The sequence below is a fragment of the Pipistrellus kuhlii genome, unplaced genomic scaffold (assembly GCF_014108245.1).
Source record: "Pipistrellus kuhlii isolate mPipKuh1 unplaced genomic scaffold, mPipKuh1.p scaffold_m20_p_25, whole genome shotgun sequence".
Lineage (NCBI taxonomy): Eukaryota > Metazoa > Chordata > Mammalia > Chiroptera > Vespertilionidae > Pipistrellus > Pipistrellus kuhlii.
In genome coordinates, this window is record NW_023425524.1 from 1478404 (window position 1) to 1497500 (window position 19097).

A 19097-nucleotide genomic window follows, 5' to 3' on the forward strand; every position below is an offset into this window, starting at 1 on the left:
CTCTAAGCTACTCCATCTGTAAGGTGATACTCTATACACACACACACACACACACACACACACACACACACACACACGGCTGAGAGCAAGTTAGGCCTCTTACTTTCCTCCGGGGACCTCTCGCTGTCCTCCGGCTCGGGGTAGAAAGGCGTGGCCAGCAGGACGTACAGCGCCTGGCTGTCTTGGAACGCGCTCCACTGAGCCACGTTGGACAGCAGGGACCGGCACAGGAGAGAGAAGGCTTCCAGCCGCCCGCTGAGGTACAGGCACTGCTTCCACCGCGGGTGGGAGACCCACTGCAGGTGCCGCCTCCTGCACGTCTCGTACAGGCCTGGTGGGGGAGGAGAAACGGTCGCGGCGGAGGAGACACACCTGTCCCCGAGGGACGCACTGCCAAGTGGATGCTGGGTAAGTACCTATGGTTGGGAGAAAGCCATTTCGTATAACGATTCTATATCATAAAAGCCCGGTGACCGGATGGCGGAATGACCAGAATGACCAGTCTACCGGACGCTAGTGCGTGCACGGACCACCAGGGAGCACATGCGCAATGCAGGCACTTCCCCCTGGTGGTCGTTGCGTGTCCTAGCAACCGGTCAACCGGTCAGAACAGTCACGTAGGCTTTTATATATATATATATATATATATATATATATATATATAATACATGGGAGCCCACATGGTGCCTATAACCTATTCTCGCAGATGCCCTCCTGTGTCTGGAGGATTTCAGAGGGTTCCGGTGTAGGACAGGAAGGTGGGGGGGAGCCTGTAGCGCACCCTGGGGCTATAGCTTCTCGCTGTCCTTTCTTTGTTAAAGCTTTCAGCCAGTCATAATCCGCCGGGCATCCCTAAGACGGGGGTAAAAGTGGCGTGCTTAGAGGGGGCCTGGGCTCTCGTGGCTCGCTGCCGTGTCAGTCGAGACGCGAGCCGGACTCGAGCCCGTATAATCAAGGCTTCCTGAATTCCAACGCGGCTGACGGGGGGGGCGGGGGGGTCGTCATTCGCGGGGAAGCCCGCAACAATACGTCGTCGCCGAACCCGGAGCCGCGGCCTCCACTCACTGTTGAGTCGGGGCATGGGCATGACGCCCTCGGTGTTGGCCAGGGTGCTCGAGTAGAGGAAGATGGTCCACTCCTCCCCGGGGAGGGAGCCGATGGCGTCCACGGGGTGGCTGTCGCGGGCGCTGTGCTTCATGATGGCGGTGCAGAGCAGGAAGGAGAAGCAGAGCTTGTGCTTGTTGAAGAGGGCCGCGGTCACCACCTGCGGGGACGGCGGCGGGAGCCGGCTGTCAGGCCAGCTCAGCCAGAGCCAGGGCCGCCCCTGCGGCGCCCGCCCTCCCTCGGGCCTCACCTTAAATACGCTCGTGGTCAGCGCGTCCACCGCGCCCCGCAGGCGCCTCTCCAGGGGGCGCCTCTCCAGCTTGAGCTTGTGCTCCCGGGAGGGGCTGACGTGCTCCCTGGAGGGGCTTGCGTGCTCCCTGGAGGAACGTGCGTGCTCCCTGGAGTGGCTCCCGTGCTCCCGGGAGGGGCTGCCGAGAGACCTTCTCAGAGAGGCCCTCTCCCACCTGGACCCGGGCTCCTCCTGCTCCTTGCCCCTGGAGACCGCCGAGGAGAGGAAGACCTGGCGGAACCAGTCCAGGGAGAACTGGTACAGGTGGTTGACCCGGGGGAGGCTGGCCACCACGAAGTAGAGTAGGGCGCCGCGGGTGGCGACCGGGAGGTAGCTCTCCCGGTTTGCCTGGATCTCGCTCTCCGCCTTCTCCGTCTCGCTGATGCGCTGGGAGATCTCGTTGGAGGTGATCTTGGATTTTCTCAGGGTGTCTATGATCTCCTCGTTATCCAGCACACACCCTGAGCGCAAAACAGCAAACGAATGTAAATAAAAACCACCCCGAGAGTCCACGGCAGCTTCCTCATTCTGTACTCTCTTTATTTTTATTTTTAAAAAATATTTTATTGATAGCCAAGACCGGTTTGGCTCAATGGATAGAGTGTCGGCTTGGGGACTGAAGGGACCCGGGTTCGATTCCGGTCAAGGGCATGTACCTTGGTTGCGGGCATATCCCCAGTAGGGGGTATGCAAGAGGCAGCTGATCGATGACTCTCTTTGATCCATGTTTCTAACTCTCTATCTCTCTCACTTCCTCTCTGTACAAAATCAATAAAATATATATTTTAAAAAATATTTTATTGATATTTTACAGAGAGGAAGAGAGAGGGATAGAGAGCTAGAAACATCGATGAGAGAGAAACATCGACCAGCCGCCTCCTACACGCCCCCCCACTGGGGATGTGCCCGCAACCAAGGTACATGGCCTTGACCGGAATCGAACCTGGGACCCTTCAGTCCGCAGACCGACGCCCTCGCCACTGAGCCAAACCGGTTTCGGCTCATTCTGTACTCTTTTAATTTTTTTTATTTAAAAAAAAAGATTTTAGTGATTTTTTACAGAGAGGAAGAGAGAGGGATAGAGAGTTAAAAACATCAACGAAAGGGAATCATTGATCAGCTGTCTCTTGCACACGCCCTACTGGGGATGTGACTGGAATCAAACCTGGGACCCTTCAGTCCACAGGCCAACGCTCTACCCACTGAGCCGCACCAGCTCGGGCGCCTCTAAGCGCCTCCGCTTGCCTTGTGTGTTCTCCAGCAGGTTGAGCGTCTTCTCCTCCAGCTCCTCCAGAGTCGTGGCGTCCAGGGAGATGCTCTCCAGCAGCTGGAAGCGCTGGTTTTCCAGGTGAGGCACCTCGTGGGTGACGATGGTGGACAAGAGCTGATCCTGCAGGCCTTGGAAGGTGACCGTGAAGTTGATGACGTTGACGAAGTTGTAGACGGTGGGAGGGAAGTCGGGGTTGTCTATCTCTGTGGATATGTACAGCCTGAGACACGAGAGAGGTTCCATCGGTCAGTCCGAGGGGAAAATAAGGACCCTTTCCTTGAGTGATGGAAAAGCTACTATTTCTCCTGGAAGTTAACAAGGTTCGTTTTCAGTGCTATTCTGCCTTGTACACAAGTAGGCTCTCCGTTTATACTCGGTGAATACATTTGGGACATATGACTTTGAAAATGCAAACATCACGCAGAAACCGGTGTGGCTCAGTGGACAGAGCGCCAGCCTGCGGACTGAAGGGTCCCGGGTTCGATCCCGGTCAAGGGCATGTACCTTGGTTATGGGCACATCCCCATTGGGGGTGTGTGTGTGTGTGTGTGCAGGAGGCATCTGATCGATGTTTCTCTTTCATCAATGTTTCTAACTCTCTATGCCTCTCTCTTCCTCTCTGTGAAAAATCAATAACATACATTAAAAAAATATATATGTGAAAAATCAATAACATATATTTAAAAAAAATAAAAATAGAAACGCAACCATCAGTGATGTTCGTTCTACATGTGGTCTACACATCAGGACACAGTGAAGACGAATGCTCAATAGTAGGCGCTTTGACCTGCCCTAGCCCAGTGGTCGGCAAATTCATCCGTCCATAGAGCCAACTACCAACAGCACAACGATGGACATTTCTTCGGAGAGCCACATTTTTTAAATTTAAACGTCTTCTAACGCCACTTCTTCAACACAGACTCGCCCAGGCCGTGGTGTTTTATGGAGGAGCCACACTCAAGGGGCCCGAGAGCCGCATGTGGCTCTCGAGCCGCAGTTTGCCGACCGTGATAAAACGATGGGTTTTCCCCGGAGCGAGAAGGCGGCGGATGGTGGAGCAGAGGAGTGACATGACGTGTTCTATCAGGACAGGCCTGTCTGCTCCCCGGAGAGCAGAGCGTGCGGAGGGGGGCGGCTTGGGGCAGGTGGGACCTGGGGGCATGGAGAGGGGCGGCCAGACCTGACGGCAGCCCAATAGGAGGGGACAGCCCCATTCCCTTCGGACGGAGGGGGACGTTACCTGAACTTGGAGTTGTATTCAATGTCATAATCGCTGACGCGGATGAAAGACTGTCCTCTCCGCTGATAGATGTCCTTCTTCAAAATCGCCTTCAGACTTGGAGACAAGGTTTCAGGCAGGTTCTGGAAAACCCAGGAGATGCGAGTTCAATAAGCTCCCCTCACACACACCATCAACCGGTGGAAAAGACACAGCTTTAAGAAATGCCCATCTTGCCGAAACCGGTGTGGCTCAGTGGATAGAACGTCGGCCTGCGGACTGAAAGGTCCCGGGCTCGATTCCGGTCGAGGGCATGGACCTTGGTTGCGGGCACATCCCCAGTGGGGGGTGTGTGCAGGAGGCGGCTGATCGATGATTCTCTCTCATCGATGTTTCTAGCTCTCTCTATCTCTCTCTTCCTCTCTGTAAAACGTCAATAAAATATATTTAAAAAAAGAAAAGAAAAATAAATTTATTAAAAAAAAAAAAAAGCCAATCTGTGAACATCTGGATACCGGTGAAGGACAGACCTGAGAGAACTGGACGCCGAAAACTCACGGCGTATACGCATGTATTTCCCTCCGCTGCCGCTTTCTACAAGGTCTCAGTCAGGCTGTTTCTGCTCCGTGCATACAAGGTACGTGTCCGCGGCCGGGGCCGAGGGGAGCCGGCCGCGTGGGGCACGCACCTGCAGGAGGACGCTCCCTCCCGTCTTGATGGCGTTTTCGATTTTCTTGATGTAGCCGCTGTCCCTGAAGGAGAACTCCTGCAGGCCCGGCCCCTCCATCTGGCGGATCCAGCCGTACGCTTGCCTGTAGGGGTCAATCAGCAGAGGCCACGACAGGCCGTTCTGGATCAGGACGGCGTTTTCCGTTAGATACCTGCCGAGAGGCAGGCCCTGCTGGTGCCAGCGGCGGATCTGGAGGGAGACCGCGGATGCTCTCGTTGTTTTATGAACTTCCTCACGTGGTTAGTAAGTACCTACGGGACATGCCCTCCCGCTGGCCGCTCGCTCGGCGGCCCCCATCCATCGGCGTGGTCCTGCCACGCTGCTGTCCACGTAACCCTTCTTTGACTTAATAACGCGCCCCACCCCCACCCTAAGTGCAAGGGTAGTGATCACGCCGGCCCTAGCCGGTGTGGCTCAGTGGATAGAGCGTTGGCCTGTGGACTGAAGGGTTCTTGCTTGCCAAGACGACTCCCACTTCAGAGAGGCCATTAGACCTTCCCCAGACAAGGCTATCCGTGCTGGCGCCAGACCAGGCCTCCTCTGGTTGAGGTCTCAAGGCCCAAGGACATAGGGGCCCTGTAAGAACTTTGCAGAAAGGGGCCGGAAACTCTCGATAGTTGGGAGACCAAGAAGGTAAAAAGATATAACTAGGGGAAATGCCTGCAGGTCGGGGCCCAGAATTGGAGAGACATTTTCCTCTGGTCCCGTGCGTACGTAATAAACGTAACTCCATCTCTCTAAAGCACATGTGTCAAACACAAGGCCCGCGGGCCAAATCCGTCCCGCCAGGCCTTGCAATGTGGCCCGCACCGCGCTGTCATCACTGCACTCCGCTGCGTTTCCATCACAATGACAGTTTATGACTGTTCAGTAAACCATTCGGCCCGCGATTTAGGCTGGATTTTAGATTTTGGCCCCTTCTCTGATTGAGTTCGACACCCCTACAAAGCATTGCTTTGCTCTTCCTCGGTTTTCTGTAACAAAAGGAGTCTCGGGGGAGGAAGTTGGCTATCTTTATTAGACAGTGTAGTAGGATTATAATGAGGAAAAAAAAATAAAATATATATATATATTTTTTTTTAATTTTATTTTTCTCATTATTATCCTACTACACTGTCTATATATATATATATATTTTTTGTGTGTGACTTTTGCCCAGAGAATGGGAACTAGTAGATATAACTAATTGAGGAATTAAAAATATAACTTAAAAAAACAAAACAATTTAAGGCCAAAACCGGTGTGGCTCAGTGGTAGAGCGTCGGTCTGCGGACTGAAAGGTCCCAGGTTCGATTCCGGTCAAGGGCATGTATGTTGGTTGCAGGCATATCTCCGGTAGGGGGTGTGCAAGAGGCAGCTGGTCGATGTTTCTCTCTCCTCGACGTTTCTAACTCTCTATCTCTCTCCCTTCCTCTCTGTAAAAAAATCAATAAAATATATTTAAAAACCAAAACAAAACCAAAACAAAACAATGTAAGGCCTAGAACAGACTTCAGAACTTTCCATTATCAACATAATTCGGGGGGGAAAGGTCCACGCCAAAAAATAAAAAATAAAAAAAAAATGCCCACGCAAAATCCAAATCCACAATAAAGCCACTTGACCGGATAACAGCTACATCGGTACCTGCTGGGTTTGTGCCATGACCTCGATTAAAGAAAACTTGGAAGACAGAGAAATGCTGCTTTTGGCGCACAGTTTCTCCCATTCGTTCACGATCAGCTGGCGGAACTCCGGAGTCAGCACCCCGCTGTAGACGATGCACGCGGCCGACATCAGCATGTCCCCCACAATGCCCTCCAGCTTGCTGTCTATCTGATCGATCGTTTCCTGCCATCGGATCTAAACGTGAGAATAAAAACGCGTTACTGGTATTTGCTAGAAACAGCTGCTGCTTTGAGACATCTTGGAAATTAAAGGGCCTCCCAGCTGGACCGGTGGTGGCCGTTTCTATTCCTCTTCTCCTGCGGTAGATGCAATGTAATTAATAATGGCTAAAATGGAAACACGCGCATTATTATTATTATTATTTTTTAAAGGGAATGTGAGTCCTGTTTTTTGGGTTTGTCAATGGGATCATATTTGCTAAGATTGATAGGCATTTCAAATTCTTTGTGTAATAAGGCGGGGTAATTTACAAATAAATCGTACTATATTATTAACTAGAAGCCTGGTGCATGGAATTTGTGCACCAGGGGTAGGGATGGGGAGGGATTGTCCCTCAGCCCAGACTGCACCCTCTCCAATCTGGGACATTCCTCTCACTACCCAGGGCTGCTGGCTCCCAACCACTTGCCTGCCTGCCTGCCAGCCTGATCACCCCCTAACCACTCCCCTGCCAATCTGATTGACGCCTAACTGCTCCCCTTCTGGTCTGATTGCCCCTAATTGCCATCCTCTGCCAGCCTGGTCACCCTAACTATCATCCCCTTGACAGCCTGGTTGCCCCCACCTGCATTCCCCTGCCGGCTTGGTCCCCCCAATTGCCCTCCCCTGCAGGCCTAGTCCCCCCCCCAAACTGTTGGCCATCTTGTGTCCACATGGGGGCAGCCATATTATGTGTTGGAGTGATGGTCAATTTGCACATTACCTATTATATAGGATGGTGCCCAATAATAATAATGATGATGAGCAATACTTATTAAATCCTCACTTATCTGACACTTTGCTTTGAAAATCTCACTTGACTCTTTCAATATCCTGTTAAATAAAAGCCACTGACTTCACAGGAATGAAGAGGAGGAAGCTGAAGGCTGGAGAAGTCAGGCAACTTGCTCAAGTCCACAAAGCTCTCCTTGGGCCGCTGGGATCTGAGCCCACGCCCCCTGGCGGTGCGCCTCCTTCCACGGCCATGTCTGTGCTCGACTGTCCATAAACGAGGCGTGCGGGTCAAGTACCCAACCTCTGGGAGCTCACCGTCTGGGATAAGGCCGATGCTAGACCGCCGCTCAACACGCATGCTCGCGAGGACATACATGGAGGGATGTTATCTCCCTCGGATGGGTCTAACTTCATAACCTCCTTCCTCCTGCCCTCAGGGGTCTCTCCTTAAACTAAATTAAAATTATTTTGGGGGGATTCTGTCACACCCTTTGCGAGAGCTGAAGTATATAACTACACCTACTCAGCTCACCAGGGATTCCGGGAGGGACAAGGAAGACGAGTTAGAGGAGAAATAATTAGATGAGGCGAAAAGGGTCAGAAGACGCACAGAACAAAAGAAAATGTCCTCCGCCAAAACCGGGGCGGCTCAGTGGATGGAGCGTCGGCCTGCGGACTGAAAGGGCCCGGGTTCGATTCCGGTCAGGGGCATGCATGTACCTAGGTTGCGGGCACATCCCCAGTAGAGGGTGTGCAAGAGGCAGCTGGTCGATGACTCTCTCTCATCGATGTTTCTAGCTCTCTGTCCCTCTCTCTTCCAATCTGTAAAAAAATCAATAAAATATATTAAAAAAAAAAGAAAGAAAACAAACGTTCTTTTCCTTTCCCGGCGTCTCCTCCTCCCTTCCAGCCCCGTCCGTGCTGATACTTAGAGAAGAGAGCCTGACGTTCTCACCGAGTTTTACTCGGCACCGCACAGACCAGGGGGTGTGTGCCGTCTTAGGGACGAGCGACAGCTCTGACTGTGGGGTCAGTGACCGCCGTGTGAAGACAAGCGTGAGACATTAATGAAGGAGACGGAGGACCCGCAAACGCCACACCTTCTCGTCGCCCAGGGCGGTGAGCAACACGGACGCACAGTACATGCGCCTGGTGGCCAGCTGTCTTCGAGCTGCCAGCACGTCTTTCTCGGCAACGATGTCTCTGTAGGCCGCCTGCAAAAACTGCAGATGGTCTTCAACCTGAAAGACAATTTATTTTCATCTTATTTCATTCATTCCTTTATTTTTTAAAAGTGTGTTTTATTGATTTTGCACAGAGAGGGAGAGAGAGGGAACAGAGAGTCAGAAACGTCGACGAGAGAGAAACATCCATCAGGTGCCTCCTGCACGGCCCCCCACTGGGGATGTGCCCACAACCGAGGCACGTGCCCTTGACCCGAATCGAACCCGGGACCTTTTAGTCCAGAGGCCGACGCTCTATCCTAGGGGTGTCGAACTCAATCAGAGAAGGGGCCAAAATCTAAAATCCAGCCTAAATCACAGGCCGAATGGTTTACTGAACAGTCATAAACTGTCATTGTGATGGAAACGCAGCGGAGTGCAGTGATGACAGCGCGGTGCGGGCCACATTGCAAGGCCTGGCGGGACGGATTTGGCCCGCGGGCCTTGTGTTTGACACATGTGCTCTATCCACTGAGCCACACCGGCTTCGGCAGGAAGGCCTACTCTCGCGTGAATTTCGTGCACCGGGGCTCTGGTTTCATCGTAATTCAGCCCTTACTACCTTCACTATACTCCCCCTTTTACCTTAAATGTAGGAATCCTACCGAGAGCATGGCTCTTTCCTGAGGTGGCTGTCTAAGTTCATAAAGGCATTGACAGTTTGGCAAGGAGAAAAGCCTTCTTACCAGCTGCAAACCTCTCTGCTTTTCCGCCAGCCTCTGCCGCGCGATTCTCAGAATGTTCTGGGCCTCAGCCACCTGGACCTGCTTGGGGCCCACCACCTTCAAGGGAAAGTCGCAACATTCGAGCGTTAGGGAGGTCAAGTTCGCTTCTTAAAAATGCCACTTTATTTAAAAAATATATTTTTACTGATCTCAGAGAGGAAGGGGGAGGGGGAGAGACAGATACATCCACGATGAGAGAGAATCACGGATCGGCTGCCTCCTACACGCCCCACACGGGGGACCAAGCTGACAACCTGGGCACGCACCCTTAACCGGAATGGAACCCGGGACCCTTCGGTCCGCAGGCCGACGCTGTATCCACTGAGCCACACCGGCTGGGGCGAACATGCCACTTTAGTGTAAATGGCATCGATAAGTGTCAACCCTTCATACGAACTGGCAGAGAATCACGTGGACGGAAGAGACATAAAGTAGTTGGAGGTGGCGACACGTGGGAAGGCAAACAAGCGGAAGGAGAGTGGCCTGGCCATAAAGAGCAGGACTGGGCAGGAGGGCTTGCCGGCTGGGTGCGCGGGCCCGTGCGCGGTGACGGGGAGCGTCTGTCTCCGCGTATTCTCTCCCGGGAAGTTCACGTGCGTCTTAATGGCCAGACGGGAGCGTGACCGTTGGGACTCTGGTTGAAGGAGGCAGCTCATCAGTGATTCTCATCATTGATGTTTCTCTCTCTCTCTCTCTCCCTCCCTCTCCCTTCCTCGCTGAAGCCAATAAAAATATTTTTTAATTAGAATTTTATTTTATTTACTTATTTATTTTTCTAAAAATATATTTTATTGATTTTGTACAGAGAGGAAGGGTGAGAGAGAGATAGAGAGTTGGAAACATCGATGAGAGAGAGTCATCGACCAGCTGCCTCTTGCACACCCACCCCCTACTGGGGATGTGCCCGCAACCAAGGTACATGCCCTTGACCAGGATCGAACCCGGGACCTTTCAGTCCGCAGGCCGACGCTCTATCCACTGAGCCACACCGGTCTCGGCTTAATTAGAATGTTAATCACTAGAAGCACACCCCGGGACCCCTTCCCCCGTGCCCAGGGCCGCCCCCTCCCGGCGGCCTCGCACCTTCTTCACGTCGTGGTAGTTGCTGAGCGCGATGATCCACTCGCACATGGAGCAGCAGGCCAGCGACACGAGGGCGATCTTTTTGGGGTTGAAGTCGGGCAAGACCAGGAATTTTTTCAGCTTCACGAAGACCTGGGCAGGACGGGGGCGAGGCGTCACGTGAGCGAGACCCGTCCCCGATCGGGGAGTGCCCCCTCGCCCACCCGAGGGTGCCCTTCTGCCTCCTGTTGGACGTGCCCAGCCGCTGCTCCCCGGTGGAACAGAAACGGCGTACCCGGCCCTGGCCGGTGGCTCAGTGGTTAGAGCGCCCGGCCTTTGGATCGGAGGGTCTCGGGTTGGATTCCCGGTCAGAGGCACGTAGCTAGCTGGTTTCGCCAGGTTCGGTCCCTGGCCCCGTGCGGGAGGCAGCTGATCGATGTCTCTCTCTCATAACCATGTTTCCCTCTCTGTCTCTGTCTGTCTCTCTCTCTCTCTCTCTCTTTCCCTTCCCTCTCCCATTCTCCCTAAAAAAATCAATGGAAAAAATATCCTTGGGTGATTTTGGTAAAAATCAAATAAAAGCCGAAACTGATTTGGCTCAGTAGATAGAGCGTCGGCCGTCAGACTGAAAGGTCCCGGGTTCGATTCCGGTCAAGGGCATGTGCCTTGGTTGCGGGCGCATCCTCAGTAGGGGGTGTGCAGGAGGCAGCTGATCGATGATTCTCTCTCATCGATGTTTCTAACTCTCTATCCCTCTCTCTTCCTCTCTGTCAATAAAATATATTTTTTTTAAAAAAATCAAATAACAATAACAACAACAAAAAAACCTCCACACTCATGCCTAAGCACAAACTGGCTTTAGTACCAATATACCAATTATATCTTAAAAAACAAACAAACAAAAAAAACACCAAAAACAAAACAACTCAGACACAGCTCTCCACTCATTGCACTTTCACAATGTGACTTCACCCACCCGTCTAGACTTTCTCCCACTCCTGCCTCTTTCCGGTTTTCATTATTTAAAGTAGGGGTGTCGAACTCAATCAGAGAAGGGGCCAAAATCTAAAATCCAGCCTAAATCGCGGGCCCAATGGTTTACTGAACAGTCATAAACTGTCACTGTGATGGAAACGCAGCAGAGTGCAGTGATGACAGCGCGGTGCGGGCCACATTGCAAGGCCTGGCGGGACGGACTTGGCCCGCGGGCCTTGTGTTTGACACGTGTGATCTAAAGGGTGAGATAGGGCATTTTCTTTTCTTTTTCTTTTTTAAAAAATATATTTTATTGACCCACTGGGCCAGAGCTCCAGTGGTGCCACGCTCCTGTCTGACTCTGGGCTTGTTGACGCCGACCTGTCTGTGGTGCGTCCGCCAGCAAGCGGCTCCGCACCTTCTCGGGCAGCCGGTCCTTGTCGAGCTGCACCAGCTTCTTCAGGAAGCCGGTCTCCGACAGCAGCAGCTTGGCCGTGGCCCAGTTGGGCTTCTTCTGCAGGAGGGTGCACACCGCGTTCATGACCGTGAGGACCAGGTACGGGGGGCGCGCGTACACCCTGCAGCAGACGGGGGGGAGATCACACCCACCGGTCAGCGGCCAACGTGCTGTACAGGTTTTTTTATTTATTTTTATTTTTTAAATATATTTTATTGCCGAAACCGGTGTGGCTCAGTGGATAGAGCGTCGGTCTGAGGACTGAAAGGTCCCAGGTTCGATTCCGGTCAAGGGCATGGACCTTGGTTGCAGGCACATCCCTGGTAGGGAGTGTGCAAGAGGCGGCTGGTCGATGTCTCTCTCTCATTGACGTTCCTAGCTCTCTATCCCTCTCCCTTCCTCTCTGTAAAAGGTCAATAAAATATATTTAAAAATAAATAAATAAATATATTTTATGGATTGTTTTACAGAGAGGAAGAGAGAGGGATAGAGAGAAACATCGATGAGAGAGAGAGAATCATCGATCAGCTGCCTCTTGCACACCCACTACTGGGGATGTGCCCGCAACCAAGGTACGTGCCCTTGACCGGAATTGAACCCGGGACCCTTCAATCCGCAATCTGACGCTCTATGTATCCACTGAGCCAACCTGGTTTCGGCATAGTTTTTTTTTTTTTTTAAACGAGCATTTTTGGTAAGGAGACCAAACGGCTGATGCATAGCTTTTTCTCATTCCTTGGGTGTCTTTAAAAATGTGGGTGTTGCCGAAACCGGTTTGGCTCAGTGGGTTGAGCGTCGGTCTGCGGACTGAAAGGTCCCAGGTTCGATTCCGGTCAAGGGCATGCACCTTGGTGGCGGGCACATCCCCAGTGGGGCGTGTGCAGGAGGCAGCTGGTCGATGTTTCTCTCTCATCGACGTTTCTAGCTCTCTATCTCTCTCTCTTCCTCTCTGTAAAAAAAATCAATAAAATATATTAAAAAAACACACAAAAAAACGGGCCAATGACTCACCTCAGCTCAGAGATGTCGGTCTTGTCCAGGGTGTTGAGAGCCAGGACGGCCTTGTCCAGAGCCGGCATCACGCTCTTCAGTTCGTGGGCTGTTGTCTGCAGGAAGGGAGATAGGCCCGGATGCACAAGGATGTGGCTACAGTCGTGTTATTACGTATTAACTGGAGGCTCGGTGCACGAATTTGTGCTCAGGTGGGGGTCCAGCCGGCCTGTCCCAACGGGGGCCAATGGGGCCGGGCTGGCAGGGGGGATGGGATGCAGGAGGTTGGGGGGACTGGCCCGCCCCCAGTCGGTGTGTGTGGGGTCCCATTGGGGGTGAGGAATGCCTGGGGGAGGGGCTGCCCCGATGGGGTGGGTTGGCTGGCACGTGCATGTCATAGCGACCAGTCATTCCAGTCATTTTGGTGTTCGGGTTGCTAAGCTTTTATATATACATCTATATATATCTATATATATCTATATCTATCTATCTATCTATCTATCTATCTATCTATCTATATGGATTATTTTCCCTACAAACAAAGGTAAGCCTATCTCACATAGGACAAGGTCTACAATAATTCCAGAAACTTCCAACTTCCCTGGCGTGCGACATGAAGGAGCAGGGCCAGAGGGCGTGTTATAAGAGTAACTTGGGCCGGGACTGGTTTGGCTCAATGGATAGAGCGTCGGCTTGGGGACTGAAAGGTCCCGGTTCGATTCCGGTCAAGGGCATGTACCTTGGTTGCAGGCATATCCCCAGTAGGGGGTGTGCAAGAGGCAGCTGATCGATGACTCTCTCTCATCGATGTTTCTAGCTCTCTATCTCTCTCCCTTCCTCTCTGTACAAAATCAATAAAGTATATTTAAAAAAAAAAAAAAAAGAGTAACTTGGAACTACAGCGCTCAGCTCCAGGCTGTGGAGGAGAGACACACGATGTTTACGGTGTCTGGACGCAGAGTCGGGGCCGTGGAGAGGCCTGGAGTGACCTTGCCATGTGTTTATGCTTTATGTGATTATTACATGCTGACCACGGTGAGCACATGGCCAGGCTGTCCCTGACAGCCGCACACAAGGGAAGCTCGCTGCTTCCTGAGGAGGTCTGATAACACAGCTCATACTTTCCCCCTTAAAAAAAAAATACTCTCTCTGATGTCAGAGAGGAAGGGAGAGGGAGAGGGAGAGACGGAAACATCAGTGATGAGAATCATGGACCGGCTGCCTCCTGCACGCCCCACACTGGGGACGGAGCCTGCAACCCGGGCCTGTGCCCTTGACCGGGAATCGAACCGTGACCTCCTGGTTCATGGACTGACGCCCCACCACTGGGCCACACTGGCCAGGCTGCATGTTCACCCTTTTTGATGGGAGTTTGTGCAAAAATAGTTCTTTAAAATCCCTGGGGTTTTAGGCAATAGTCAAGACATTTTCAATGGCTCAATAACACAAGTGAGAAATTACGTTCCTTATATAGATATGTGAAAGGTATCTTATCATTTTAGCTGTTATTTACAAATTAGACAAAAATCTGAGGATGTTAAATAAAAGTGATTGTGTGTCAAAATGAAGAATGCATCCTCTGATCACGTTGGAAAAAATTCAAGGTCCTGGCTGAGTTTGCAAAAAATATCGACATTAATCAAAATATGAAAATCAGAAAACACACCTATAATGAAGACATTGATGGAAAACGGGTGAACGAATTCAAAGAGTATTTAAAATTAATTGATAGACAAGAAATCTTGACATGCCGTTGCTGCTTACAGCAAATTCAACAGCAATACTGACAAAAATGTTCATGACATTTATCAACAATAATTGATGAGGTTGAAATACACTTTTCTAAAAAAAAACTATTCATGTGAAAAACACACTTTGATCAACTATTCTAAAGATTCTATCGGAAATGAAATTATAAAATCAGTTCCCTATGAAAAAGCAGTCTCAGAGTATGCAGTGGGAAAAAAATGCAGGAAAAAAGTATTTTGGGGCGGGTGGTTAAGGCAGTGAATTATTGAACAATATTGTTATTTTTCTAGACCGTGTGATGTTTATAAAAATGGTCAGCTTTTACAATTTTGTAGATTATTTGATTTCTTCACTTATTCTAAATATTCACGTCCACGTCTAACTGTGAACTAGTAATTCTGTATTCATTTAATATTGGTTGGCATAAATATTAGAAGTACCCAGAGTTGGGGCACTATATATATATATATGTATATATCGGAGAGCAGCCAGCCCGACCCCTGAAATGTGGGCGTTAGGGAGTCATTTTTGCAAAATCCCCAAGTGATTTCTGCTGGTTATTGTTTTAGTCTTACATGAGCATGCTCTTCCACAATCCTCACTTCCTCTTCCATGATTTCCTCATCCTGCTTCACGAGCATCTGGACTTTCTCAACCACTTGTGAATCCTTCTGTAGTTTTTCCATTAACATTTCTTTTTCCTAATGAAGCAAATCATTCTTCTCAGCATGAATTTTAAGAGAGATTTTATTTTATTTTATTTTTTTGGAAAAAAAAAAGAGAAATCCAAATAGCCCATTTCCTTACTATAAAAATTTATCAGCATCAGCTTGAAATATCTTTAATAGACTAACAGAGATGACGACGATAGACATCATTTCGTACAACACACGTCAAGAACAATGACACGTAATGACTTCAGAATACTTGGCAGCTTGCCATTGACCACAGAATGTTCCAGATGACGAGTAACTAGGGAATTTTTCTAGCTAGTTTTTTTATTTTATTTTATTTTATTTTATTTTATTTTATTTTATTTTATTTTATTTTATTTTATTTTATTTTATTTTTTTTTACCATTAGTTAGATACTGATCATCATATTTAAATATGAAAAAACTAGAGGCCCAGTGCATGGATTCGTGCACCGGCGGGGTCCCTCGGCCTGGCCTGCAGGGATCAGGCCAAAACCGGCTCTCGGACATCCCCCCGGGGGGTCCTGAATTCCGAGAGGGCACAGGCCAGGCCGAGGGACCCCGCCAGTGCATGATCGTGCCCGAGGAGGGACCACGGGAGGGCTGCAGGGCGTGTCTGGCCTGTCTCACCCAGTCCCGATTGGCCAGACCCCAGCAGCAAGCTAACCTTCTGGTCGGAGCGTCTGCCCCCAGTGGTCAGTGCGTGTCAAAGCGACTGGTCGAACGGTGGAACGGACAGTCAGACACTTAGCACATTAGGCTTTTATTATGTAGGATAACGATGCTAATATTTTGCTATCACTGTTGTTATCGTTCCCCTCGCTTGACAGATAAGGAAAATGGGGGCTGAGACAGATCACACAGCCTCGTGGTGTCCGAACAAGCATGTAAGCTCTGCCACGCCATCCTGTGCTAAGCTACAGGAGTGTTACCAGTAAGAAAAGATTCCCAACGAGACGTACCTTGGTCTTCTGTTCTATCTGAGGGCTGAGGACCAGGAGCTCCTCCTGCATGTCCTTGACCAGAGCCGTGGCCTCCAGGATCTTGGACAGACCCATGTAGAAGCGATCCCTGGAGGAGGAGAGGGGCGGGAAGGGGACCGTTTACGACACAACGTCAGCCACGCGAGCTACACCGGGGCCACGGCCGGAAGGCAATGTGGTCGAGACGCCCATCCTCCCCAGACAGATCGGCAGGCGTAAGGCAATGCCTATCAAAAGTCGAGGTCAGCCGAAACCGGTGTGGCTCAATGGATAGAGCGTCGGCTTGGGGACTGAAAGGTCCCAGGTTCAATTCCGGTCAAGGGCATGGACCTTGGTTGCGGGCACATCCCCAGTAGGGGTTGTGCAAGAGGCAGCTGATCGATGACTCTCTCATCGATATTTCTAACTCTGTATCTCTTTCCCTTCCTCTCTGTACAAAATCAATAAAATATATTAAAAAAAATAAAATAAAATATATTGTATGGATTTTTTTACAGAGAGGAAGAGAGAGGGATAGATAGTTAGAAACATCGATGAGAGAGAAACATCGACCAGCCGCCGCCTGCACACCCCCCACGGAGGATGTGCCCGCAACCAAGTCACGTGCCCTTGTCCGGAATCGAACCCGGAACCTTTCAGTCCGCAGGCCGACGCTCTGTCCACACCGGCTTTGGCCTTAGGTTTGTTGTTACAAATAAAAGCACCAGCGCAAAGTCTACTGAAACGTACGCGAACAAAGGAAAGTAAACACGCTTCCCGATCCGGCCTTCAGGGCTCACCTCTTGGTTTGCAGTTCCTTCTCGCGGGACCTCAGCATGTGCCCGAAGGTGTCCATGAATCGCAGGTAGCTCCGGGGAGTGACAAAATAGCGCCTCCTGGTTTCCTGGAAGTATTTTGTGCTCAAGTCTTTCACACTCCGGTGGATTTGGACACACAAGGGGGCAAGTCTTTCCTTCAAGTTCTGGAAAAAAAAAAAAAAAATATATATATATATATATATATATATATACATACATATATATATATATACATACATACATATATATATATATATATATATATATATATATATATATATATGAAGAATTAAGAGAAAGCAGCCAAAACCGGTGTGGCTCAGTGGATAGAGCGTCGGTCTGCAGACTGAAAGGTCCCAGGTTCGAATCCGGTCAAGGGCATGTACCTTGGTTGCGGGCACATCCCCAGTAGGGGGTGTGCAGGAGGCAGCTGGTGGATGTTTCTCTCTCATCGATGTTTCTAGCTCTCTATCCCTCTTCCTTCCTCTCTGTAAAAAAAAAAAAATCAATAAAATATATATATTTTTAAAAAGTTACATTTACCTCTCTGTTCTCTAAATCCACGTTTTTCCTCAGGAAAGAGTTGGCGACCAGCAGCAGCGCCTCCTCCGGCCACCGCTCGTACCAGTCGATGGTGCAGGAGCTGATCATGGAGGCGTACACGCGGCAGAACCGGCGGAACTGGGGCCCCGCGGGGCTCACGATCATGAAGATGTGCAGGCTCCTCCGTATCCTCTGAAACGCAGCGGGGGCGGGAGTCGTGAAGATGTAATCCACAGCTGGAACCGGTGTGGCTCAGTGGATAGAGCGCCGGCTTGGGGACTGAAGGGTCCTGGGTTCGATTCCGGCCAAGGGCATGTACCTTGGTTGCGGGCACATCCCCAGCGGGGAGTGTGCAAGAGGCAGCTGATCGATGACTCTCTCTCATCGATGTTTCTAACTCTCTATCCCTCTCCCTTCCTCTCTGTACAAAATCAATAAAAAAAAATCAATTAAAAAAAAAAGATATAATCCATTGCTTTGGAAAGGATGTCTTATTGAACATGCCCTTTTAAAAATATATATATATTTTATTGATTGTTTTTACAGAGAGGAAGAGAGAGGGATAGAAAGTTAGAAACATTGATCAGCTGCCTCCTGCACACCCCAACTGGGGATGTGCCCGCAACCAAGGTACACGCCCTTGACCGGAATCGAACCTGGGACCTTCCAGTCCGCAGGCCGACGCTCTGTCCACTGAGCCACACCGGTTTCGGCTGAACACACCCTTTAAAGCTTGTGTCCGTTCTTTCCTTCGGGAGCAGAGACGGACCCACTGTGTGCGGAGTGCCCGCCACGACCAGCGCCCTCCTAAGGAACGTGGCAATTCCCACAGAGCTCTGCTGCTTTTTTAAAATGCTTTTATGGATTTCAGAGAGGAAGGGAGACGGAGGGGGGGAGAGAGAAACATCCACGATGAGAGAGAACCAGGAGGTCACGGTTCAATTCCTGGGCTGTGGGCTCGATCCCCAGGAGGGGGCATGCAGGAGGCAGCCGGTCCATGATTCTCTCTCATCATTGATGTTTCTCTCCGTCTCTTCCTCTTCCATCCTCTCTGAAATCAGTAAAAATATACATTTAAAAAAAAAAAAAATCCCCAACTCAATCGAAGCAGCCATTCATACGACATTGTTCTCTCTCGGTTTCTGGAATCTTTTACATCTTCTTGTGACCGATCACAGGGACCTGGCGAGGAGGGGAGGGCTGCCCAGTTCAGTTTTCAAAGGACTCCCCGGGAGGCAGAAGTGGGCACCAGAGATCAGCTGACCCGTGTGGCCTGCCCAGCGGACACGTGGGCGCTGAGTGGCCACATCCATCTGTTCACTAAGCCACTGGCCAGTCACCAGCCACGGGTCAGGAGGCCTGGGTCCGTGGCCGGCAAACCGCGGCTTGTGAGCCACACGCGGCTCTTTGGCCCCCGGAGGGCGGCTCTTCCACAAAACACCACGGCCTGGGCGAGTCTGGGTGGAAGACGTGCCATTAGGAGAAGTTTATGTTTAAAAAATGTGGCTCTCCAGAGACATGTCCGTCGTCGTGCTGTTGATATTCGGCTCTGAGGACTGATGAGTTTGCCGACCGCTGGCCTAGGTCACGGGTCACATCTCCCTTCAAACTGGTCCTTGCACAGCCACCCCCTCCCCCCGCAGAGCTCCTCCTGACCCCCGCCAGCTTCCCCTGGCCGGCTCCTTG

General features: G+C 50.7%; 1 protein-coding gene across 1 annotated transcript in view; it reads right to left on the reverse strand.

Annotated features, from left to right (window-relative positions):
* DNAH14 (dynein axonemal heavy chain 14) overlaps positions 1–19097 on the reverse strand; it is a 111907-nt gene that overhangs the window by 17956 nt on the left and 74854 nt on the right. Inside the window, exons 56-72 of the mRNA XM_036453372.2 lie at positions 17412–17603; positions 16851–17032; positions 16051–16159; positions 14970–15095; positions 12667–12761; positions 11617–11776; positions 10245–10376; positions 9123–9218; positions 8314–8454; positions 6239–6454; positions 4571–4801; positions 3904–4025; positions 2639–2883; positions 1569–1854; positions 1355–1481; positions 1066–1264; positions 104–331 (exon numbers count right to left, since the gene is read on the reverse strand). Of these exons, the coding sequence (XP_036309265.1) occupies positions 104–331; positions 1066–1264; positions 1355–1481; positions 1569–1854; positions 2639–2883; positions 3904–4025; positions 4571–4801; positions 6239–6454; positions 8314–8454; positions 9123–9218; positions 10245–10376; positions 11617–11776; positions 12667–12761; positions 14970–15095; positions 16051–16159; positions 16851–17032; positions 17412–17603 (2887 nt within the window). The remainder of the gene's footprint in view (positions 1–103; positions 332–1065; positions 1265–1354; positions 1482–1568; positions 1855–2638; positions 2884–3903; positions 4026–4570; positions 4802–6238; positions 6455–8313; positions 8455–9122; positions 9219–10244; positions 10377–11616; positions 11777–12666; positions 12762–14969; positions 15096–16050; positions 16160–16850; positions 17033–17411; positions 17604–19097) is intronic.